The following is a 25,825-nucleotide window of genomic DNA, read 5'->3' as shown; positions in this document are numbered from 1 at the left end:
ATCAGAGTATTGTAATCCTTTTTACTGTGTATTGAACCTAACCGTATATCACCTGTGTTTTCTGCAGAGGATTCCTCCATGGCTCTGAAAGTGGCCTCCTACATCCTGATAGGAGTGGGAGGGTTCTCCATGCTCATGGGCTTCTTGGGCTGTCTGGGGGCCATTTATGAGGTCCGCTGTCTGCTGGGCGTGGTGAGTTTTCATTTGATGTACAGTATGGGTACGTTCGGAAATTAAGCACTGAGCACACTGGCCCATACAAACTAATAGGCGAGTGCGCTCCCGGTGCGGATTTCCGAATGCACCCTAAGTCTTTATGTTTATGTGTATGTAGCTGATTATAGCTAAATGGTAGGATGATGTTTATCGGCATCCCGCAAAAATGACAAGAAGGAAGTTGGAATACTTTGCTGTAAGACTTTGTGAGAAATAGTTTAAATTATTTTAATAACCTACAGTCACCTTTTGGCAAATAGCATCTTTTATGAATTAATTCATTCTTGTATCGCTATGCCCAGTATTTACCATGTACTGAATGGTTTACAGTACTTCTTAGATGATGGTCTTCACACTAAAGAGTCACATTATGCAAAGGAATTACTCATGGAATCATGTCATAGTGTTCTTGAGCAAGGCATTGAACCCCTAACTGCTCCTGAGTCCTGACGAGCTACTCGACACCTTGCGTGGCTTCCTCCACCGCCGATGTGTGAGCATGTTTGTGTGAATGGCTGAATGTAATCATTATGCGAAATCATTATAAAGCGCTTTGGGAAAAGGCACGATAAAAATGCAGAACCAGTGAAATTGTTCAAAGTGAATTATTAGTTCATGTGGGACAGTATCGTGACAAAGTGAATCACTATAGTTCAAGTGGGACAGTATTGTGACTCAGTGAATCATTATAGTTCATGTGGGACTGTATTGTGACTTAGTGAATTACTATTCCATCTAGATCATTTCATCCCATCATATCTCATAGGTCTTTATTGTCTCACTATTGTGAGTCAAAAGTGACTCATCGAGGACACCTCAACATTTATTTATTTATTTTACCTTTATTTACCCAGGGTGGGTATGCTGTGCATGAGTGCTCTTTTTCAGCAACGCCCTACACACACACACACACACACACACACACACACACACACACACACACACACACACACACACACACACACACACACACACACACACACACACACTAAAACCTGTGAGCTGACCAGTACAACCACGGTCTTATACTATTGGCCACTAAGCAGTTGGGGGTTCAGTGCCTTGCTCAAGAGCATTTCAACGGTGTTTAGGGAGGAGTGAGTGGTGGCCATTCACTTTCCCACCCAGATAAAAAATAAATGGTCCCAGTTGGAAGTCAAAGATTAAACCTGGGACGTTCTGATTCCCATGAAACCTACCGCTCAAAAGTTTGATCTTATATTATTCTTCTTCCTCAGTACTTCGCCTGTCTCCTGCTCATCCTCATCGGTCAGGTGACGGCCGGTGCTCTCGTCTACTTCCAGAAAGACACGGTGAGTGGATTAACTTTGCTACACCAACATTTTTTTTAATGTTCTTAATTTTGTTTTCTCACTTGGACATAATGGCACCGAAAGAGATTCTCCCGTATGTTCTCACTTAGTGTCCACCAAGATGGGGTTTTTACTTCTCCTGAGCGCAGCGTATGTTTTTAATTGTTTACAATTGAAGCGCTGCGTTTTTTGAAAATGCCAGCAGCGTGACAAGGTGCTGAACGTCTATTTTGGTTTTTATTGGAATCGTTTTTAGCAGAGCGCCTTGCGTTTTCAGCTGGAATAAAACGCTTTGGTGGACACACGGCCATAGACGTTACCTCAGTGAAGATATAAGTCAAGATTGTGAGCTTGTAGATCTGCTATTTGTGGCTAATGTTCCCGCCCAGAATATGGATAAACATTGTAACACACCTTACTGAAACTGCTTCAGATTACCTCACTCGCAGGAATCAAGTTTAAAGTGGCAGAGAGCTTGGGGCATACCTTTCTGAATGTCGTGTGGGTGTGAATGGTCTCTGCCACTTTAAACTTCCTGTGAAAATGTGAGTAGACCAGTTTTTCTTGGTTCTTTCCACAATGGAGGCACTGTTGTTTGTCAACAATAAATTGAAAATGAAACCATGGTTTTGGTACTGTAGCGCCACCTGGTGAGCACAACATTTAATCCATTTTAACAGCCTTAGAGGCCCATAACAACGGGTCAAAAGTGATCGTGTGATCTGCTTTTTTTTGGTGCGTGACACCGCTGCGCAACTAAATATAAATTAGGCATAACTCCAATCCTAACCCCTAAACTAAACCTCTAAATGTCTAATCCTAATTCCCAACCTGAATCTTTTTTCTAATTTTAACTCTAACTCCCCAAATCATTTAAAATCATAAAACAACTATTTATCTCGTGAGGACAGGAAAAATTGTCCTCACAATGTCTGTTTCTCAAATTATACTATACTTTAGGGGACATTTGGACACACACACACACACACACACACACACACACACACACACACACACACACTTGATGGGATGTGTTCAAGTAGTCAGGATCCCAAGCTTAAAGAGCAAGATGAATCTTTCAATCTTTCAGACTCCTGGCTGAGATAAAACGGGAGGCTGAGCCCAGATGTTGTGAGTGATCTACAGTTGGTACGTGTCTCCCCACGGACACACAAAGCATCTGTGGAGGATGTCGTTGCTGTCGGATAGAAAGTCCAAATCCGTTCTTTTTTTAACTCTTTAAAATAGTGAAAGTAGCGTATCTACAAGCTCAACATCTGCCATTTTCACTACTTTTGTGTGACACTCTTGTATGGTGAAGTAGGATATTCATTTACGGAAAAAAAACATAAACACTTGAGATACGAGGTTTCTGCCCGACAGCAATGATATGCTGGAAAAATCAGGAATTCCAGGTCCCTACAGCAGCAATTCCCAACCCTTTTGGGACGTGCGGATATTGCAAGTGTGCCCCCAAATCATTGGCAAAACACTAAGACTTTATTGATAACATTAATATATTAAAGAAAAATGTGGTCTGTGGGCCTACTGACAGTCTGCACAAGGCATTTGGCGCTGATCTGTTCAAGCAGTTTGCTAGACGGTTTGTTGGCTCCGGACATACAGACAAGACGGACACGCAGACCCTCTTCTAGACAGCTTTCCTCTAAAGAGCGGAGCCCCACCTAATACGTACGACAACCCAAACTTACTCTGATGTCAGTAAATATCACAATAACTGTTTTGGTGTGGAAAATCACATGTTTAATTGTCTCACACTAAGCCGCTTTGCAAACAGGAAGCTGAAGCAAACTCCTTGTTTGATATGGATTAAGAACAGGATTATCTGAAAGTTTCTCAGGCGTTTTTGTTGACATGTCGTTCCAATTTGATAAGGCACAGAGTGATCTCCATTTCCCCCCCTTCTATAGAGGGAACACATTGGCAACTTTTATAGAGAGAATACAATTGGCAACTCTTGCCTCACGTATTTGCCCTGGTTTATGTGCACTTGCATCACATGCACCCTCTGTCTTCCAGATAAATGATGAGATGTCCAAGGTCGTACGCCAGGTCCTGGACAACTATGGCAAGAACACAACTACTGAACAGGCCTGGGACTTCATCCAGCGCAAGGTGAGACCCAGCACTCCATGCTCTTAACTCCTAAACCCTCCCATGCCATTAAAACAATCCTATGGACTGGGTTGGTGCCTGGCTGTCAGCAGGGAATATCGAACGGGAGGAGTAGGATGTTGGGCGTTATGTCCTCCCGGTGGGGGCTCCTCACTGGCGAGTGAGCCAGTAGGGTACATCAGCAGTAGCAACTCAGAAATGTATATCGAGGAATTGGACTAAATTGGGTTGAAAAAAGGGGTAAAATTAATTAGCCAAAACAATGAATAGATAAAAATAAAACGCTCAAAACGCGATGTGATGTGTTGGGAGCTCATAATATATACAGTATACTATATTTAAAAAAGAATTATAGCTTGTAACATATATGATGTAATATATATAATTTTCTTTGCTTTATTTATTTTTTTATTTCCAATTGCCTCTCCTTTCCAAATGCCCCCTGGCTCCCCCTGGTGGGCCCCCACTGAAAGGTCTAAAGATCAAATGACTATTACCGTAGATGGAATTAGATTTTGGACAAAAGTGAAATGTTATGAGACTGTTGCATATTTTGACCAGCTTATTGAAAGTCTCTTGCAAATACACACGCTCAGCCAACCAACCAAGAAACGGTTCTGAAACACTGCAACTGAGCTCAAAATAAGCATTGGTAACCTGAGGATTTGAACTTGACGCGCATCCAGGGCTGTGCGTCGGGGATTGAATTGCCAGCGGAAATCACCTGAACATCTGAAGCATTGTTCATCGCTGGATTATAAATGATGTTCCGTGACTAGACACTAGAGTGTCACAGGCTCGATTTCTGCTCTAGAAACTGTCCTTCAGCAGAACAAGGTAACTTGACCTACAGGAGTGTGGCTCCCTGTTTTCATTCATTCATTCAACCTCTATTTAAGATTCTCGGAGAGATCATTGAGGGAGACCCTCATTTACAATGATGCCGAGATTACACACACATAAATAACATAAGAACAACAAGAAAAAACGGTGAAGTTGGCACAAACAGTTAAAACAGTTGCATGTTAACAGCAATCAGTTAAAACGGTTACATACAGGTAATGCACGGCTATTATATAAATTCCTAAAATGGCCAATAGATGCCAGGGTATTCAGTTTAAGCTCTTGTTGCAAGAGGTTCCAAGACTCGGGTGCACCAAAGCTGAAAGCAGTCTTTCCCAGTTCCGAATTGGCAAAAGGAAACAGAAGGACTAGCCAATCGCTGGAGCGAATCTGACTAGGTTTCTGACGTAGCATGGAAGAGATATAAGGTGGAAATGTTCCATGTTGCCTGATAGCCTGAAGGCCAAACTGACGTTTGACACCTGCCAGTCACACAACAAAAGTGACATCTAAAGCACTGTTTCCCAAACACATGGGACCCATGTTTTTCACGAGTTTGGGTCCCAGGCAAACATCACATTTTTCTTTTGGGTCTTGAGCTAAAAAGTTTGGGAACCACTAATCTAAATGGCATAAATCGGTCTCGGAAACATCGGGGGTGTACTGTATTTGTCGCTGTATATTTGCACGTAATGTGAAATTTGTCCACCCTAACTTATTAGGAGCAGTGGGCACTATTAACACAGCACCCAGGGAGCAGTTAGGGGTTAAAGAGTCTTGCTCAAAACCTTCCTAGACTGTATGGCATACCTCAAGATAAGCCATTGAGTCATAAACTGTTGTGTAATATTCAATGGTTGGAATGATAAAGAAAAGTGTGTTGCAGTCCATTGCGATTTGTTTACACATGTTGTACCAACCACCTCTGGGGTTTTTTTGGTTCTTTTTTTTTTCATCCTGGCTCCAAGCCGGTGTTTCCCAAACACGGGCTCGCAAACCATTTTGGGTCACGGACCTGTTTTTCTGCACCCTGAGAAAATATCCCATTGGTTTTACATTTGCTACAGTTTTTGCTACTTTGTGACGACACATGAATTGGCTTTGTGACATCAAATGCATAATGTGGGGGTAGAGCTCGATGTATGTTTCCCAGATGGGTATGATCTGCTGTCCTGAAAATGGAGATATACAGTATTATACACTTAGATTACCATGTGCAAATCTTTGAATACATAATTTAAAAAAAAACTAAAATCTTTGCTTCCGGAGGTCCCTGGAACAAAAATATTTTACAAATGTTTAAAAAATATATATTCAAAGATTTGCACACATTTTCACGATTTTAGCGATTTTTAATGATATAAGCTATGATGAGCTTGTATATCTGCTATTTTTGAATAGCCAAAAATGACAGAGATGCGTTCCCGGATTGAATTGGTTATATAGCACATTGGCCGCTGGTGTTCATTGGATCGATGTGTCAACACAGCCGCCATATTGTATGTGTATTGAAACATAAGGCTTCTCCACGATGAAAATCATCGTAACTCCTTGAATTCTCAGCAATTTGTTTGTTACAAATGTTAGACACGTAGTTATGATATAGGATACTTGGTTAAATTAAAAACTGTTGGATTTTATACCAACATATATCTTGCATAACATAATTTTCTTGTCCCCAGTACTTACTGTACATACAGAATATTTTGTTGTGGCAAGATGCCCCTGCCAATATGTCTGTGATGTTGACGTACAATCCAGTGGCCAAGGCGGCATCTACCTACAGTATATTAAGTCTATGCTGAAAATGACAGACACCTCCAACCAAGGTTGTTTACCATCCAGTCCTGTCTGTCATAAGAGGGGGAAAAAAACAAAGTAGGCTACTTTTAAAGTGAGAAGCCAAATAATCATTCCTCCAGGCATTCAAGGTCACCACATTAACCAAATCCATAATATTTGACAATGAATTTTCATTCCCGTCTGGACACACAGAAGATTACCCCCTTTTGAAAAACGATCTCCCCCCCGGCCCCATTTTCACATCACACAAGCCATTGTATTTTCTCTGTCTGTGATCTCTCGTCTCCCCGACACGTCTCCGTTTGAATAAACCACACAGATTATTTAATCAGCGGTGTGTCCTGTGTGTGTGCGTTTGGCTACAGATGGAGTGCTGTGGTTGGACCGGTCGTATGGACTGGGAACGCAACGGAGTGATCGCCAACAGCTCCCAGCTGCTGTTCCCCTGCTCCTGCCAGAACGTCTCTGTCGCCACGGGCAACTTCTCCGACAGTGGATTCTGCGAGGCCCAGGCGGCGGATGACTGGCCTGTTTACGATGTGGTACGGAAACCTTTTCCTCATGCCCGTCCGTCCGCCTGCACCTGGACAGTGCTGCTGCTGTTCAGCTATTTGTTTTGCTCAGCTCAGCATGTTTTACATTATGTGCAACTTGATTTCCAACTTTGAGTTTATTTGTTCATGTTAACCACTTAAACACTATTATACTTCGTTGTACGTCAAATAGCACAAATAGCAGATCTAAAAGCTCTCAAGGCATCGCATTGCAACGCCTTGAGAGCTTGTAGATATGCCATTTTTGCCAAATGTTTGCCTATTTTTGTTGAATGTTTGCCTATTAAGACATGCCCAGAATAGGGATTCTAGGGTTCATGTGGTCAAACTACATAGTCAAGTCAAACTATATAGTCATCAAGTCATGTCAGAGCTGCTTTATGTGTCATTTCATTGTCGACTCTTATTCCAGGGCTGCTCCTCCAGCGTGGAGAATTGGCTCCTCACCAACCTCGGAGTGATCCTGGGCATCTGTCTCGCAGTGGCTGTGATTGAGGTATGTAATTATGGTAAATTACACCTACTGTAGCTGCAGCCATAGCTGAGTGGGTAGGGAGGCCGTCTGGTGATTAGAACTTCACTGGTTCTCCTCCCGGCCCACATGTCCCTGAGCAAGATACTAAACCCCTAACAGCTCCTTCCCGAGCACTCATCATGACCATCTGAGCAGCCATCAGCTGATAAAGATCCCCCCTCCCTCTAGTAGCAACATCTCCCTGCCTGTAGTAAAAACATCTAAGATTGCATAATGCTTTTCCACGTAGATGATGATGGCTTGGAAATAATGGCATAATGTGTAGGGCTGCATTATAATGTTTGGTTATCTCACCTACTATTTAGTGGTAACTTTCAGGGGGTATATTATTGTCGCTTTTGGGTATAAACCTTGTATGTCCAAAACCGGTATATACGTTTTTCAGGGCAATGACCCTTAAGCTCAGAGGTGGACAACTTTGATGATGGATAAGGGTCACTAAATGTCCACACTCACTCCACATTGCGTATGCATACCTGCAGTCTCACCAGTAGTATACTGTAAAGTGTAAACTCATCACCAAGATAGCCCATAATAGTCACAATTTACATATGTAAGGGATATTAACAATTATTATTCAGTGTATTATCAGGGACCGAGTTTATTATTATATTTCAAATGCATTTAGTAATTCTTATATGAACTTAAATACAAATACATATGGACTGTAGTAATTAAAACGGGTCATTTAAACTTGCATGCTTGGAATTTGAACAGCTGAAATCAATTTCATCAAAATCATATTATACATGTTAAGCCTTAGCTGATGGAGAGATGAAGCAGGGACCCCCTAAATTGATTCTAGATTTTATTCAATTGTTTCGCATGTTAAACTAAGCCTCGGTCCTTCCATCTTCTTATTTATTTTATTTTGTACAGCCTTCCATTCTGTCATAAAGATGACCTTGCATGGACCTGTTAAGTCTGTTCCGCTCACAACCCAGACATCAGTGAAATGTACTGCCAGCCCTGTGTAGTTTTGGAGAAAACTCCTGACTAGACATGCATGATAACACTGTTCCGTGTGAAAGCCATCAAACCTCAGAGTGGTGAAGTGAGTCATGTGTTCTTGACAGCTACCTCAACATGCATGATAACACTGTTCCGTGTGAAAGCCATCAAACCTCAGAATGGTGAAGAGTCATGTGTTCTTGACAGCTTTCGTGTAACATGCAGTGTAACCTGCAACATGTACTGTAGCATGCAGTACATCCATCACTTGTGGAGGAGTCGCATGCCGACATAGGAGCCAAGCCAACCAGTGCTGTTGCACTGGAGCACTGCCTTCATAGGAGAAAGTGCCCTTTCTACATAATTTCTCTCATTTAAATAACTGTCTTGCTGAACCACAGTTGCTCTCCACCCTGCTCTCATTCAGTACAAAGTCTGTAGGCTAGGTCGTTTTGTTGTCTCCTCCTGATAAATCTGGTTTTAACAAGAAACAAGGAAACTGCTGTGCTCAACTCAAGCGTTTTCAGAGTATAAAAGGCACTAAAATAGCAAATTAAGTTGTCAACACTTTTAATAACGCACAGCAACAGAGGGAACGGACACATTTCCCAGACATATGTGGGTGTAAAGTCTGGTTTTCAACATAGAACACCGGGTTAAACTGTCAACTAGCAGTTAGGGCTTATCTATTAATCATGATCATTCATATGTTTAACTTCTATATAAAATATGTACACTTTTGCTTGACTGGGTCTATATTGTTTAACTTCTGTTGTCTAAATTTGCTTTGCTAATTATGTTCATGTGTATTTTCAGACATAAAAAAAACCTGTCCTATCAAAAATTAATTTGGTGCCCCCCCCCCCTGCGGTGACTGAGGACCACCTAGTGGTTGCGGACCCCCTGTTGAATACCCATGTTTTAGAAGACGTTTGACCTGTTATCCATTTTTGTTTCACAGCTCCTGGGCATGATTCTCTCCATCTGCTTGTGCAAGAGTGTGACACAAAGAGAAGACTATACGAAAGTGCCAAAGTACTAAAGCTGAGTGGACGAAGATGAACCCCACACACACACACACACACACACACACACACACACACACACACACACACACACACACACACACACACACACACACACACACAAAGAGAGAGCAAATAATGCGTTCTTTCACCATTTATGTGGTGAAACATTTTGTCCAAATGTAAAAACAAATGTTTGTTTGCTTTAAGTTTTGTTGGATTTATTCTGTTTTTTAATGTTCCTTTTGAGGCACTTTTGTTCCAGTCCAGTTTCCCTGGAGCACTGAAGCCTCCTAGTTCAGATGAAAGATTTGCGACGAAACTAAACAGTTTTAGAACGTTGCAGAGACAAATCGCAGCGGTCTGAATTACCCTGTCGCAGCTTTGCTGATGAGTGCTGATTTGAGTCTCATGTGAGTGATCACATGTTGGGCCATTATTGATGATTTATCTGTTTACCTGTCGCTCGCACAACTGTTAATGTTCCCACGTCCTTTTCCAACACCAGAGCACTGAGGTCCCAAATGGCATCACAATTTATGAAAACAATACAACCAAACAAAACACATTGATATCTTATAGGGAAATACTGTCACGTGTTTTATTGTTTTCGTTCCCATAACCGGGAAGGACGGGCCCGCTGTTTATAACCTATAGCCTGGAGGGACTCTGCTGGAATTGCTAATTGGTTGTCTACACAGTATATCAATAAAGCGGAATATACACAATACATAGCTAAATAGATCCCGAGGGAAAGGTTGTTGTGCTGTCAGGTGCTGGAGGTTGCGCATCAAGGAAGTAGGTTGGCGTAATATGACGAGCCGTTACTATGGAAGCGGTAAACGGCCTCTGTTAGTCGCTTTGATGTGGACTGTCCAGTTTTATAATGTTGCAAACCACAGTTTTGGGCATTCTGTTTGCAAAGTGGTTGCAGGTTTTAACTCGTCTCGTCGTGAATCTTTGGTCTGACCGAGGCTTTAGTACTATAAAACTTATAGTTTTGAGTAAAGCTGAAAATGTCCAGCATTGGGTTGATGGGGTGCAGGTCTTTAGACAAATGTATTAACAATCGAACCCCCTGTTCTGGGGGGGAACATTCGCCAGAAATAGCCGATCTGCAAGCTCACGAGCTTGGAGATCGGCTATTTCTGGCGAAGAGATTTGGTGTAGAAGGAAACGAGAGCAGACCAAGTACAGAGCCAACTCAGGTCCGTTTTAGGTGTAAGTGCAGAGGGTTTAAGTGGTTGGCATGTCCTGGAATAGGTTGAGCAGGTATTAATGGAAGACATCATTTGTTTTGATAGAGACAAGGTTCCTCCTTCCTCTGACCTTATGCCTGATTTATATTTGTTTGCGTGCCTTGTTGTTTACCCAAAATAGCAGATCTACAGGTTCACAATTTGCTATTTTCGATGCGTGACACCGGCACACAACTAACTTATAAGTGGCTTTCATAGTGCCTCCATGCGCTTAGATAAAGATTATTATTATTTAAGTGCTGTAGGTGTCTATAAAGATGTCTTTGGAAGTAGTCGCTAATTGCGCCATTATTTCCCCTGAAAAATCTAAAGGGAAACGTTAATTTACTCTAAAGAATGACCGAATGTGATTTCTTCCTGGTAAATCCATCCGCGTGGTGATTTCTGTTTGTAGATTCTGTACTTCAGTGTTGGTTGACTTTTTGTGAATTTTAGTTTTAAGTTTATTGTATATAATATTAGTCATGCTCGTGGGATTTTGAACCCAAGACAACATTGCCTGTTTCCTTGAGCCTAATTTATATATCATCGTACGACTACGTTGCTCACAATAATTAACAGATTTTCAACTGCAATACAAGACACATTGCTCCTCGTTTTTCCGTTGGTTTTTGCGAGTGACACTGTCGCACGACAAAGTATAAATTGGCCCTTAGAACCTGGTCACTCCATGGTTATTATTACTTTTTTTTATGTAGGCTCTTTTCTTGTATTATTTTTCATATTCTTAAGTGTGGACAGGATTTTTTGTTTACCAGTCATTTTGTTCAGGTAATAGAAATAATTACATAAAAAGGACCACTTATGATGCATGCCAACCCAAAAGTGTTAAAACTCGGTTTACAATGGCCTTTAACGGGAAAATGTTCTTCAAGAAATTACATAACGTTGCTGTAAGATGGAAACCAAATGTCCCTTTTTTGTTATTATAAAACAAGTAAAATAGTGAGAATAGCCTATCTGCAAGCTCTGAGCATGTAGATTGGCTATTTTCACTACCTTTGTGTAACACTCTTGTATGATGAAGTAGTAGGGCGTTAATTTCACAAAATAAAAGCCCATAAAAATGTGGAAAATGGAGATGCAAGGTTTCTGGCCGACAGCAACGATAAACATCAGACCTGTGACTTCTTCCCCTGTTTTGTAATCTTTAATTTTATGTTCAACTCAATTTTCCTCAAAAAGCGCTTGAGACGTGAATTTTTTTTTTTAAAATCAGGGATGTTTAAACTTTGACTAAGTGAAGGGAAAATGTATGCTACACAATTTAAGTTATGTACTTGATGTGAAAGAGATATGCTTGGGGGGAAAAAAAGAATATCCATCTTGGAAATTAAATTTGTATGTTTATACAGTAAATCCTTTTGAATACATTTATGTACATTTTTAACTTTTCAGCGAACGTCTTTTCAGCGAACGTCTTTCCTATGTTTTTATAATGTACAAAAGATATCCTCTTTTTGTTTTTGTGTACAGTACTGTATGTTTGAAACACATTCCATTAACCTTGAAATAATTTCTAAAAAGGTGTAGGTGTGATTAAACTGGAGTAGTTCATGTATTCTCACCACGTTCATTCACGTTTCATTTTGCCAATAAACCCAGTAGCCAGACTGTTTGCGTTGTTTCATTCATTCAAATCCGTTGCGATCATCAAACCGTTTCTCCTCTTTAAGGAACATAATGTGGCTATCAGGAAGGATCGTTTATTAGACATGCATTTCTTCTTCATGGTACTAAGTATTTTGTAAATGTATTTTCTTTACTTCTTTATTCATTTACATTAACGATTGTGTCACTTGTCGAAAAGAACATCTTCACTTTTTATTGGCAAGCAGCCATGGAGTAATTAGACATGATGACCTGAGAGAAAGCAGTATTTAATAATGAGCTCTCTTTCATGCTCTCTGTCTCTCTCTCACTCTCTCTCTTTTTCACATAACATACATTCATATCTTTTATCATCAACAAATCTAAACATTTGCCATTCCTCCAATAACATTCAATGATTGATAGCTCAAATAGGTGTGTGCATGGCTGGTTGCACGCATGTAAGTTTATAACATTATCTTTCAAGAGGGTATTTTATACTGAATCCACTAGAGGGAACCAGAGCTCTTATCTTTAATTCCAACTGTTCAACACTTGGTGTTTCATTGTCCCCCACAATAAAAGTAGCCATTATGGCTGGTTCAGATGTTGTATCCAGTTACAACTGTACACGTACTTTAATTGTGATCTCAGTAATGATGATAACCCACAGGAACTGTTTGTAGTTGAGTGTGTGTGTGTGTGTGTGATCCTTTTTTTTTGGGTGCAAACTTGATGCAGAGTAGGGATGCTAGGATACAAGTTAGGTCAGTGATTCCCAACCTGTGAGCTGGAGCGTACCGGTGGGCTGTGAGGATATTGCAAGTGGGCCCCCAAATAATTGGTAAAACACTACGATTTTCATGATAAAATCTATCTAAGAAATATTGTTTTCTTTTTTTAAATAATGTGGGGTTTAGTTCTTGCTTTAGTTCCATTGATCCAAGCTGGAGCACAATCGATTGATTGATCATTAAAATAAACATGCTCTGAAAGTGCATGCGGGGCTGCCGTGTTAAGTGGTCAGATGGGTGGGCTGCGAACACTATTTTCAAGGGGGCCCTGATCCAGAAGAGGTTAGGAACTGCTAGTACATCAGAATGCATTGTGATTGCATAATGCGAGATGACCCTAGAAAGGAGAACGAGACCATAAATAATAATATTAGACCTGGGTTATGGATCAGCATGCAACTGTGTATTTATATAATAGATTGTACATTAGGATAACTGGCCATGCAGGCGATCGATCGATTGATTGTCTGTCTATCTACAAGGCCTATCTTTAGATACATCTATCTAACTACAGTATCTATCTTTAGATAATTATACTCACACATACAGGATGAGACATTCATGACCACATACCCTATGCCACAGACATGTGAGAAACAACAGCTGACAGGAAACGGACAAGACATGTTAAGTTGCCACTTGTGTCTGTGTGCGTGCGTGTGTGAGCGTGTGTGTGTGTGTGTGTGTGTGTGTGTGTGTGTGTGTGTGTGTGTGTCTTGCATACATACTCATGGCACAATCCAGAGCAATGAGCTCATCATCAGCCATCCTAAGCATAATGTAATTTAGCCTCACAATGAGAGGCAATGAAGGCACTGAAAGGAAGTCATTATTAATATGGATGAGTGTCTGCGTGGGGTCGGGGAAGAGGAGGGGTATGGATGAGTGTCTGCGTGGGTTAGGGGTTGCATCCAGAAGGGTTAAGAGGAGGGGATAGATGAGGGTCTGTTTGTTGGGTCCTGGTTGAATCCATAAGCGTTAAGAGGAGGGGGAGAACCAGTTACAAACCTTGCAAACATCCTTCTGTCACGTTAATGATTAGATGCTTGTTGTAAATATTCTCTCAAAGAGAGGGGACCTTCGGTCACTTTAACCACATGCACCCTAGCGTCCCTATTCTGGGGCAAACATTTGGGGAAAATAGAGAAGACATTTGGAATAGAGGGAACAAAGGAGGGGGCTAAGTTCAGACCCCTGCGGGGCCCCGCTTTATGAAGTATATGGGGTTTAAATGGTTAAATAGTTCTACTATATATTCCTTTAGTAATCATTGCTATATAGTGTTGGTTCAGTAGCAGGGCTTGGGTTCTCCCCGTCTCCCCAGCTGTTCCCGTCTCCCCAGCTGTTTATTGAATAGAATGTTTTTTTTCTGGTTGTGATACCAATTTTATCCAATCAAGAGAGAGAACTCATACAGGATAACCAAGTGGAAGCGATTAAGCAAAAGCAGCATTTTTTTTTTACTGGAACACAATAAAATTGAAGCTGATAAACGGGTTCTCTCTCCTGATGGATGAAATTTGTAACCCATCTGAAAAGTTTTTTTTCTATCTTGTTTGCCAAAGAGCTGAAGAGACATGGAGTTGCTGTTACTAACACTATAACAATGATTACTGTGTTTTCGTTTTAACCCAAACAAAACAAATCACTTACAGCACCTTTAACCCAGAGAGTGTAAAACTGGACTGAAAGATTGATGCAACTGAGTTGGGCCTGAGAGTTACTGTACCGTAGAATGGTCCTTAAACCTGCTCTGTTAGATCAGTCTTCCTATCCTTGGGGCTTTGAGCTTCAGCTTTCCACATGATGGCAATAGCACGGCTAATGTGGCATTACGAGGCTCACCTGGACTTATTGACATAGCTGCAAATGTCCACAGATTCCTCTGGAGGTTCCTCCCAACACTAAAGATGTATGTTTGCTGTTGAAGGTTCACTGGCTGTGCAGCACTCTGTTCTGAACATTCTTAAGCAGTGAGGCAAGATGTGTGTGGTATTGTTTCGTTTTTTTGTCACTTAGAATTGTATTCCTTTTTTTACACACATACAAACACATTACACAAACCAAACACTAGAAAAAAAAGACAGGACAATAAAAGAAAACTTTAAACAGACAAAACATAAAAAGAAAAAACAAAACATATTGAAAAAGACAACTGTTCAATTAGGTATCGTGTTAATACAATGTCACATCCTCAAAGTCACTCTCCTCTGTTCCAGATGTTCCTCCCATAACCTTAGTCTCTGTTCGAGTTCTTGTGAGTTATCCATTTTGACCATTTGTCCTCTTGTGTTTCCTGAAGTCTCAAGCGGTGTGTCATTTTTTCCATAATGTATATTTCCTCCATTAGTTCTTCCCATTGTCCTTGCATTGGAATATCTACCTGGCCCCATTTCCTCGTTATGGCTTTCTTCCCTATGTGTGGTATTGTTTTGTCTTCATTAAGCTGGTGGATTTCATTTTTGAAATATTTGCATTGAATTAAAACATGCCATACCTATCCAAGTGAGGCTTTGCTTGTTTAGCTTTTTGTAAATCAATGTCTTAGGTTTTTAACATACCGCTGAACAACATAAATGGCTAAATGGCAAAGCATACTTCATACTGTTATAACAGCTAAAGGAAACATTTAGGAAGGTTTGGGTTTTCACGCCTTTCCCAGAAATATCCTTTGAAAGAATCTTTTCAAAGTTAATCTACAACCTTCATAACGGGTGCCAAAGTTACATTGACTGAGGGGCCAATAGCTACTGTCAGCATGATGTTCTCGGGGGTCAGCCATGTTGTTTTCCTCTGGGCCTGAAGGTTGTCTCCCTGTGGGCAGTCAAGCATTCAGTATAGCTTCAGTCCAATACCTCATATCTGTACTGACAGCACATTTATCAATGTGAGGCAGGCCTGACAGAACTATCTCACTGTTAAAGGTGGCTGTCCCCTGTCAGCTGCTGGACTTTTGTCCATAATTTGATGGACTTTGTTGTTGCTCTGTGCTATAAGCCAACGTGTATTCCAGGCAGTGTTGATTTCGTCGACTATATATAATATGATGAAAAATTTTCATCAACTACCTTTTTTCACTGACGAAAACGAAATGAAAGCTAAACTACGATGACTAAAACTAAGACTAAATATATTGACAATTTCAACAACAAATAAAAAGTAGACTAAAATGTTAATGAAATGTTAACTAGTGGAGAAGAGATCCAGTAGAACTAAGACAAGTTATTTTATGTTTTGTTGCGCTCGGATGTTGCGCTCTGAAAATAGCAGATCGGCTATTTTCAGCATGCAACCAAGTGTAAAATCAGCCATTACGACACCCTCAAGGCACTGCCAAAATACATTTTAGTCGACTAAATCAACTGTAGATTTAGTCGACTGTAACCTTATATTTAGTTGACTAAATCTAGACAAAAACTAAAACATTTCAGATGACTAAAATATGACTAAAACTAAATGGAATTTTATTCAAAAGACTATGACTAAATCAAAATGTGCTGTCAAAATCAACACTGCTAATTTCATTCAGAGTTACAGACCCTTAAGGGTCCACGTGGACCCCCTGGTGGTCCCTGGACCTGACGTTGAGAACCTATGTGCTTTAAGCTTCCTCAAAAGTTTGTGGACTTGGTATGGGGATCATTTTGTGGAGGTGTTTTTGCACTTTTGTGGTTTGAGTGTGTGGTATTTCAATCAAGTGTTCTGGTTTGTGGCTGTGCAGGGCGACCCTATAGCTGAATGTTTAGGGTGCATAGTGCATACCACATGGGCTCTAATGCCTGACAGAGTGAGTCCCTGCTTCCATCCCGGCCTGACGGACAATTTGCTGCATGTCACTCCGTGGTGGAAAAAGTTAAAAAAGTAAAAGTTTCAATTCTGCAATGTAGAAAATACTCTGTTACAAGTAAAAGTCTGGAATTTACTTGCGTAAAAGTACAGAAGTATTGGTATCAAAATGTACTTGAAGTACCAAAAGTAGAAATACTCATTATGCATAATGTCCCATTTCAAGTTTTCAAATGTATAAAATGTATAAAAAATCTTTTGAAAATAGCAGATCTACAAGCTCACAATGCGTCGCATATAGCACATGCACAAAGTAACTAGTAACTAAGTTTTCAAATAATTGTAGTGGAGTGAAAGTACAATATTTGTCTCTGAGATGTAGTGGAGTAGAAGTGAAAGTACTGAAAACTGGAAATACTCCAGTAAAGTAAAAAATACCTCAAAATTGTACTTACTTTACACCACTGCCTCTCTCTCTCTCTCTCTCTCTCTCTCTCTCTCTCTCTCTCTCTCTCGCTCTGTTTCCTGTCTCTCTACTCCAGCGATTCCCAACCTGTGGTCGGGAACCCACAGGTGGTCCGTGAGGATATTGCAAGTGCCCCCCCCCCCCACATAATTGTCAAAACACTAAGATTGTATTAATAATCTAACATTATATGAAAAACTTAATGTAAAAAGAATGTCATGGTATTTTTTTTCCTTTAAAGGTTTAATGACATTCACTTTTACACCACATTCAAAGTCTTTGTCCTGGTCCTTCAAAAGTGTACAAAAAGTTTTAAGTGAAAATTCCATTCCAGTGATCAATGGCAGGTGTTTTTCTCTCACATTTCTAAAGCCTTTTCAACTGCAATGAAAAAAGAAATCTTTGCCTGCGGGTGTCGCTGGTGAGGGATTTTGCCTGTCAATCATCGCCTCTGCTCCGCCCCCCCCAAAGGAAAGGATAGGGGAGGGGAGGGGCGAGGAGGAGAGTGGGCGGGATTAATCGACTGTGACCTCACTGTCGAAGGGCCAAGCTCAGATTACTTTTCAGCCTAATTATTCAGAAAACCCCAGACCACAGAAAATCCACTGAATGTTCTAAGTTCAGGTTTTTTGGGTGTAATTGAGGTCATAAAACCCCAAATAAAACATTGAAAATAAAAAAAGTGAAAATGAATGTCATGATACCTTTAAACTTTGAATAGTGGGTTTTTATTGTGCTACCAATTAAGTGTACCACTTTAGTTCCACTGATCAAAGCCGGAGCACAATCGATTGACTGCCTGATGGCGCTGCGACGCGTTGAGAGCTTGTAGATCAGCTATTTTTGGGGCGCGACCCCACACTCTTTAGCTACTGAAGATACGGCGTACGACATGGATTTCTACACAGGACAATTCTTTCTACGCAAAATGCTGCGTTTAAGTTCAGGAGACTTCGGAAAAGGGCAATTCTCCTTGATGCTGCCTTTGGGTATGGCATGGAAAGGGGGGGCATTTGCATTTCTTTCACCATAGTAAATGCTGCATTCATGGTCTGGAGAGGCCAGTTTTTTACAGACGGGTAAAAGGGCAGGGGCTGAAGCCCCCTTTGATGTCTATGTGTGCACGTGCCTGATGGTGAAGATATCCGATGCCTTCCAATGCTGTTTCAAACAACTCTGCTTAAAGGCCCAATCCTGGATGGTCTTGAACATAATACAGTAAGTTAGTTAGTTAGTTAGGTTATTATTCAGAATCAGATTATATTTAATTCTTAGTTTTGCAGATGGAACAGTTGGAACATTCTTGCTGCATCATGAATCTAAATATAGGCCTATTTTACTCCAATGTTTGCAAACATAGAGTAACATAGGCCTGTGAATACAGCGAATACTGTGCTGTGGCTGTGGGTGATGCCCAGGGACAGAACTTTCTAGATTCAGAGCTGGGTGTGACTACACACCTGCATCAAACTAATCGATGCACGACAGGATGAAGCAGCCATCACACACATTCAGAGGGAGAAACAGAGCTGTCATGACCAGGATTTATCTGGTCTTTTATCATATTTGCTTGTGATAAGCTAGTACCGTACTACAAAGGCATGGCAGGCAGTGTGAGAACTTTGTTTTCAGAACCTTGGCTGCCATCTATCCTACCTTTGAGCATGTCACAATTACACATTTATCTGTTGTCTAATAGTTACCATGGACATACCCACGGTATGTCCACCTAGTCCTAGATCTAGACTCTAGGACAGGGGTGGGCAACTTTGATGATGGAGAGGGCCACTATATTTCCACACTCACTCCAGAGGGCCACATTGCATAATACTGTCGGGCAGACACCTCTTATATCCGTATTTTAACTTTTTTCGACATTCTATGTCACACAAAAGTAGCAAAAATAGCCGATGTACAAGCTCAAAACGCGTCGCAGCGCGGCGTGTTTTGAGCTTGTAGATCAGCTATTTTTATAGATCTGCTAAAAAAAATTAACTTAAATACTTAACTTAAATAGAAATACATTGGACATAAAAAAGACAATAGAAGTCATTAAGCTACTAATATAGACTGAAGTAATTAAAGCGGGTCATGTTTGCATGTTTGGAATTGTAACAGCTGAAATCAATAATATATCAGTATTACGATATTAACCTGCGGGCCGCAAGTGAAGGTGGGGGCCGCATGTGGCCCTCGGGCCGCCAGTTGCCCATGTATGCTCTAGGACTAGGTGGGCATCCCGTGGGCTAATTATCTAGGACCTAGAGATTTACAACTAACTAAGGGCCCTATTTTGGGGAAATAGGTGGACCAGCACGGTGGGTGAGGCTTGGTAACAGACCTTTGGTATTTGTCGGACCATAGAAGGGTGGAAGACCCACAATGCAGTGGAGAGGTGGGTTGGATTAGGCTGAATATATTATCAGTGGATGTGTTGCAGGTAGATTCCATCATGACCTATCAAATGATCACTGTTCATTACCTTTAAGAGCAGTGCACCGTGCTCTGTGCTTTGTTCACAGTGTTGTGGAAGAAAAACATAACAGAAACGTATATTTATCACGAGAACAAAATGTGTTCTCCCACACAAGGACATTTAACGTCCTTGTGTGGGAGGTACATCAACAACAAATCTACAGCACCTCAAACAGGCTATCAAGAACAGATGATGTGAAATGATCCAGGGAAGGCAGTCCACATGTCTGGCACTGGGAAGCTTCTCATAAGAAACAATTAAGTGATGTCCAGCGATGAGCCAAACACAACCTAGCAATGTGTGTAATAATCTGTCTAGACCAGTCAGTAAGGCTTTTATGACAACAAAACCTATGATGTATAATATGTCGTCTCTTGTCGGATGGAAACCTTGTCCAAAACTGTTACTTTTCAGGATTCAGATTCAAAAATAGCAAAAGTAGCAGATCTACAAGTGCAAGCTTGCAGATCTGTTACTTTTGATAGTTTTGTGTGATGCTGTAGTATGATCAAGTACAGTATAACACCAACCAAGTTAAGATATGGAGATAAGAGGTTTCTGCCGGACAGCAACGATATGAAGGGTTTGTGTGATTTTGGAGATGGGTTTCATCACCAATCAAAGTTGTCATTGCCCTCATTGACAACAAAATTGCAGAGTGCCGCTGAATAAAAAATGGCTCAACCTTTATTGTGTCTCTCCTCCCGAAATGACAAGTCTCCATTTCAAGTCGGCCGACTTCTGCACACCTCACACCAGTGTACATGCCCCAAACTAGGGCGCTAAGAGACTAAAAGACTCACTAGCAGTCCATTGAGGTCGTGCTCCTCCTTACACTCAACTGGAAATGTTGGTCATAGGGTAGTGCTAGACGAGAGCTCACCAAAATCAGTACGGTTCATCCTGCAGTCTCCCTATGAGATACCTTGCATGCAGTGTTGATATTTTGGCCTGAGGGTGGCCATGGGGTCATTCAAATTGTTAGGATTTATCCTCCAGGGAGCCTAAATGCACTGCATGAAGGTGCACAATAAATTCCATGGCAATCCAGCCAGTGGTTTGGCTCTTTGTTTGGGTCCAAATTGGTGGAATTGGTAGTACGTGCAAACAGAAATCAAAGTCAAGATGCAAACAAAGGTGCTTCTTGATCCTCGGGAGATTTAACAGTTTATATATGGACGGCCCTCTGCATTTTTCATAAGATGCCGGTTGTTGCAGGTCCTTGCTGCACTACAATACTGTATGTTGTGACACTGCCACATACATATGTGAAAGAGTATAATTTCCTGTCTATGTATGAGTATTGAAAGAAACATTACATACTTGTGATACTGGTGATAACAAAAGGAATATATTGGTTAAAAAGACGGTTGAATATTTAACACCTAAATGTAGTGTACAGGATTTTTTTGTTTTGACGAATAAAGCCATTAATTTATGGTTCTGATTGTTATAATGTAACCAACTAACCATGGTTTTGCCATAGGACAGAAAAAGATGTTACTGTATACGATCCGTCTCAATAACTCAATACTTATGTTTAGTTTGCACCTCCAAGACAAAGGTGGATTTACCACGCCCCCAAATACCTGTACATGTGCCTGAAAGAAATGAACATACTCAGTCCGGATGATCGGACCATGCTAATGGCTGACTACTGCCAATTGTCGACCAGAGACAGCTTTTCGCCCTGGTGTGTCAGGGGGACCTTTCTTTAAACGCATACAGTTAAAAGTTTCTATTTAAAGTTTACTTTACTAGTAAACCTTTTTTAAACACAGCAGTAGACGGGGAACAACTCAACCCCCTCATTCTGCCAAGCGCCTGTGGGCAGCCTTCCTGTTGCCAGTGTCCTTCATATACAGCTTCTCTGGAGGCCTGTCAAAGTTCATCCATCAGACACCTGCAGTGGGCATCTCTGTGCCAGTGTGCCCATCGTAACTGACAGGGGAACACATGGAGGTAATGGGCACAGACAGGGCATTCACTATCTAAAATGCACTGAACATTTTAGCTTGACCGTCTCTGGCTTAGACGAGGGAGAGATTTCAAAATATCTTTTGGACAACACAGTGACTATTTTAGCTTCAACACACAAGCTGTCTTGTGGGATGAAAAATTATGTTTTTTTTTTGTTGAATGAGGAGATAAAAATGGTTATTTATATACAGAGCCTTTTTGTTGTAGACATGTGAATGTGGTTTGAATTGGTTTCTTTCATTTATGTCTTTATGTAGCCTACTTTTTATGCTTTCTGTACCAAATGCCCGTAAGGAAATTGGGGGAAAGCCTTTTGTGGATTCTGGCATTCTTGGCATGCAATATGCTCCATAATAACTTGAAACTAATGAATTCATCTTTTATATTAAAATTGCCTAATGGGTAATGCGGTCGGTCGGTCGGTTGGTGGACCACATGGGCCCCCGTCACTATATGACTCAGACATAACCATACTGTATATAGAGTTCACTCTGACTATATGTATTTTCCTGTGTGTTGCCCAGTGTACAGTATGTCTTTTTCCATCATTGGTGTATGGGTGATTGAGTGGTGATGATTGAGTGAGTGATTGAGTACCAGCTAGGGTGTGAGTGGTGTCTGAATGTGAGTGGTTGGCTACCAGGTGGACCCTGCTGGTGATTGGCTCCTGTGACCAGGCTCACCTATAATCTCATGGCATCCCCCATGCTAGTCTCCAAACCACACTAGTCCGGTGTTTTGAGTGTATTTAGACTTGCCAGTATTTTAGACTTTCCCTGTTGACATGCGTTACAGTCTTAATGTAGTTGTGGGTGTCCTTTCTTTTGTGTTCTTCAGTTTATGTTAGATGCCTGTGTTTGTTTTGGGTTTTGTAAGGTAAGCATAGGTTTTCTTTTAGTTAAGTGTTTTATGTACAGGTGCCCACCCTGAGGTAATTTACCCATGTATGTTTTGTAAATTATGAAATAAACCACTGTACTTTGGAATTCCAACTGGTGTTGGCTGGCTAAATTTGGGGACTGGGTAGGAGGGAGTCCATTTTTGTGTTACACCTGGTGACCTCTAGGCCGGGTCGTAACACTCAGACATAATAATCATATAGAGTTACAGCTCTACTGCAGCTACACCCAAATATGGCATGTCTCATGACATCAAACCCAAACAAACCGTGTCATCAAGACTTCAGACTCAAACAAATCATATAAAGATCCATATACCATAAACATAAACCAACCAACATAAACCAAATACACATATATGGAGATCAACCTGTGGTTTATGTTGTGTATGACATCAGTGCAGCCTGCACTGATGTCATACACAACATAAACCAAACACACATATATGGAGATCAACATGCACTGATTTCTGTTGTCAATATTATTCTTCTCTTTTTCTTAACACACCTTTGACCCAATTAATCGTTGTGATATGGACATGTACACGTAACAGAACCAAAACGTAAGTAAGTTAATAAATAAGAAAGTAAGTCAGGTAAATTGACAACTCACAGAGGACAATTATTGAACATTCAAACTAAATTAAAGTAGAATTGTATGTTCTTAATTCACCAGAGCCAAACAGCATATTTAAGAGACGAGACATTACCATTTAATTGTCTTTCTTTCTTTTCCCTCTCCTTTGTTTTTGAGCAGCTCTGTTAATTATTTAGGGGTTAAGAGTTATAAGACAAAATATTCTTAGAGATAAAATACAACTTTTCATATAGGGTCATATACTGTAGTTGGTTATGCTACTGTAGCCTTTATTCTACTTTAGTTTTGGTTGATAATACACTGCTTCAACCCTTTTGACTTACAGTAGCTGTGAAGACGCAATAGCAGGCAATGTTCCTTTGCGAAAGTCTAATTGATCGTTTGCTTGGGGCAAGGAGGCAGAGTTGTGAGTTAAGTTTTACATGTCAGTGATGTGTTCTGTTTCCCCGCTGTGAAACCCGCTGGGTTTTCTCACCCACTGCGAGAGTGGAGAATGTCTTGCATTATTTAACACCACCCTCCAGCCGCAACCTGCAAGCCGATTGGAAAATTATACTTAGCTCTTTCTCTCTAAAAGAAAAACATAATAACAACCCATTGGTCTCTGTTGTTTTTCATTTGGTTTGGTTTTTTTTTTAATAGCTTTTTTTCCTTTTTTACATCACTTGGACCACACACAGAGAGAAGCTGATACTGCTCATCACTGGTCCTGACGTGCTGAACAGACACTGAACACATTCTAGCAGATGGTTGCTCTGCTAGCAGTAAAGGGAGCTGTAGGCATTTAGCAGACACTCTTAACCAGAACAAGAACAACTTCCGAAGTAATGTACAAGATCTGTGTAAACAACATGAACCCTAGTCAACTAAGGATAGCGTAAATGGTCATGTAAATAGAGTGCAAAGAAAAACAATTAAGGGTGCTGCTGTACACTGTATATGTTTTCTGAAAAACAGTGTTTTGTTAAAAGGTTAAAGCTACTGTATATTCTGATAGCAATCAAAGAAATATCACTTACAGCCCCTTTAAGTACTACAATGTAACTACTGTGGAATAGCACACATATGTGCATCAAACCTAGCATCTGTTTAAACAATATAACCATCTGTGGACAACATACATCTGAATACATAACTGTAGGCCTAATTGTACATGGCTATGAACATAAATAAATGGCATCAAAAGAAACTTTGAATCAAATGAGAAGAAAAACACCTCACACAGTCCACAGTAAGAGTAGATTAGCAGTGTTCATTTAACTCAGAGTATCCACAAGTTTCCTAGGGCATCACTTCCTGTCGATTTGATCAGGTATGGGTGCATCCACACATGTACGTCAAGTTGACGCTCGGAAGTCGTAAGTACCATCCACTCCCATGTTATAGGAAAAAACGGAAGTTCCGTCCCGATGTGCGTCTGAAGCGCATATGCGGGTTCCGGTTTTTATTGAGTAACGGCCAAAAATGGCCGGAACCGGAACAAGGGCTTGCGACCCTAGCGTCAACTTGACGTACATGTGTGGATGCACCCTGTCAGGGATCAAATCGACAGGAAGTGATGCCCACCATGTCCTAGGAAACTTGTGGATACAAATGGAACCAAATCGAAGGTTCCGCTCGGAGTTTCATCAGGTCCACTCAACATGATATCATCATCACGTACAGGCCTGGGCATGTGATTTGTTATATCTGTCCAACAACAATACATTGTAAGTTAACGATGATGGTTTAGAACAGTGGTCTGCAACCTTTTCGTTAGCTTATGATCACTTAGCTTTTAGATTTCCAAGGCTGGCATGATCACCCAGTGCCAAACGCTGACAACAACCATTGCTTCTTATTGGAGCCTTTCTGTATGTCAATGACATTATGGCTCCTCTATTCCCCTCTGTATTGTTTACTTCCTCTCGCCAAGGACTCGAAAAGCAACTGTGGGGCAATGAAAACCTGACACAACCTTTGATTGACTGTTGATGCAAATATAATGACACTATAATTAACAATTACATTTCAATATTGAATGACAATCAGAAATCTGTTCAGAATTGCATGCAGGGTCTTACTGACATTGGAGCTGGGGGGGTTGCACACATATTGCAGTGTGTTAAGATTAAAAGAAAATATTTGTAGACAATACGTTTTACCCCTTTCTCTCCCCAATTTAGTCGTTATGCCAATAAATTCCTCCCACTGCTTTCCACTGCTGTTGTACCCTACTGGCTCACCTGCCAGTGAGGAACCCCCACTGGGAGGACATAGCGCCTCCATCCGGGCACTACACTCCCTCAGGTCGTCGGCGGAAACTTTGACGTCGATCGGTCAGACGGGTCTTGAGAAACTACAGATGGACAGACGGACAGAGATTTTGCGCATTTATAGTACAATTTTAGTAGGATATATATTGGAACCTGGAACCCTCTCAAGGACCCCTGGGATGTCCCTGGGCCCACTTTCATACACAACCCCAGAACACTATCATCACACATGGCCCAGACAGACAGGGCATATCTCATATGTTCACCCTACTTAGCGCACCTTTCTTCTCCTCAAACACTCTTCACATGACTTATATAACTGCAGAGAGCCTCTTGATGCATAATTG

At 40.9% G+C, this 25,825-nt stretch overlaps 1 protein-coding gene across 1 annotated transcript in view; it reads left to right on the top strand.

Annotated features, from left to right (window-relative positions):
- LOC308086041 (CD82 antigen-like) overlaps nucleotides 1–12,249 on the top strand; it is a 34,255-nt gene extending 22,006 nt beyond the window's left edge. The window contains exons 4-9 of the mRNA XM_080429365.1: nucleotides 68–192; nucleotides 1,455–1,529; nucleotides 3,570–3,665; nucleotides 6,677–6,853; nucleotides 7,278–7,361; nucleotides 9,313–12,249. Of these exons, the coding sequence (XP_080285491.1) occupies nucleotides 68–192; nucleotides 1,455–1,529; nucleotides 3,570–3,665; nucleotides 6,677–6,853; nucleotides 7,278–7,361; nucleotides 9,313–9,393 (638 nt within the window). The 3' untranslated portion in view covers nucleotides 9,394–12,249. The remainder of the gene's footprint in view (nucleotides 1–67; nucleotides 193–1,454; nucleotides 1,530–3,569; nucleotides 3,666–6,676; nucleotides 6,854–7,277; nucleotides 7,362–9,312) is intronic.
- The last annotated feature ends 13,576 nt before the right edge of the window (nucleotides 12,250–25,825 follow it).

Source organism: Gymnoscopelus braueri (assembly GCF_963280865.1).
Source record: "Gymnoscopelus braueri genome assembly, chromosome: 1".
NCBI classification, from domain to species: domain Eukaryota; kingdom Metazoa; phylum Chordata; class Actinopteri; order Myctophiformes; family Myctophidae; genus Gymnoscopelus; species Gymnoscopelus braueri.
Note: the sequence above shows the minus strand (reverse complement) of the source record. Positions and strands in the feature narration are given on the sequence as shown.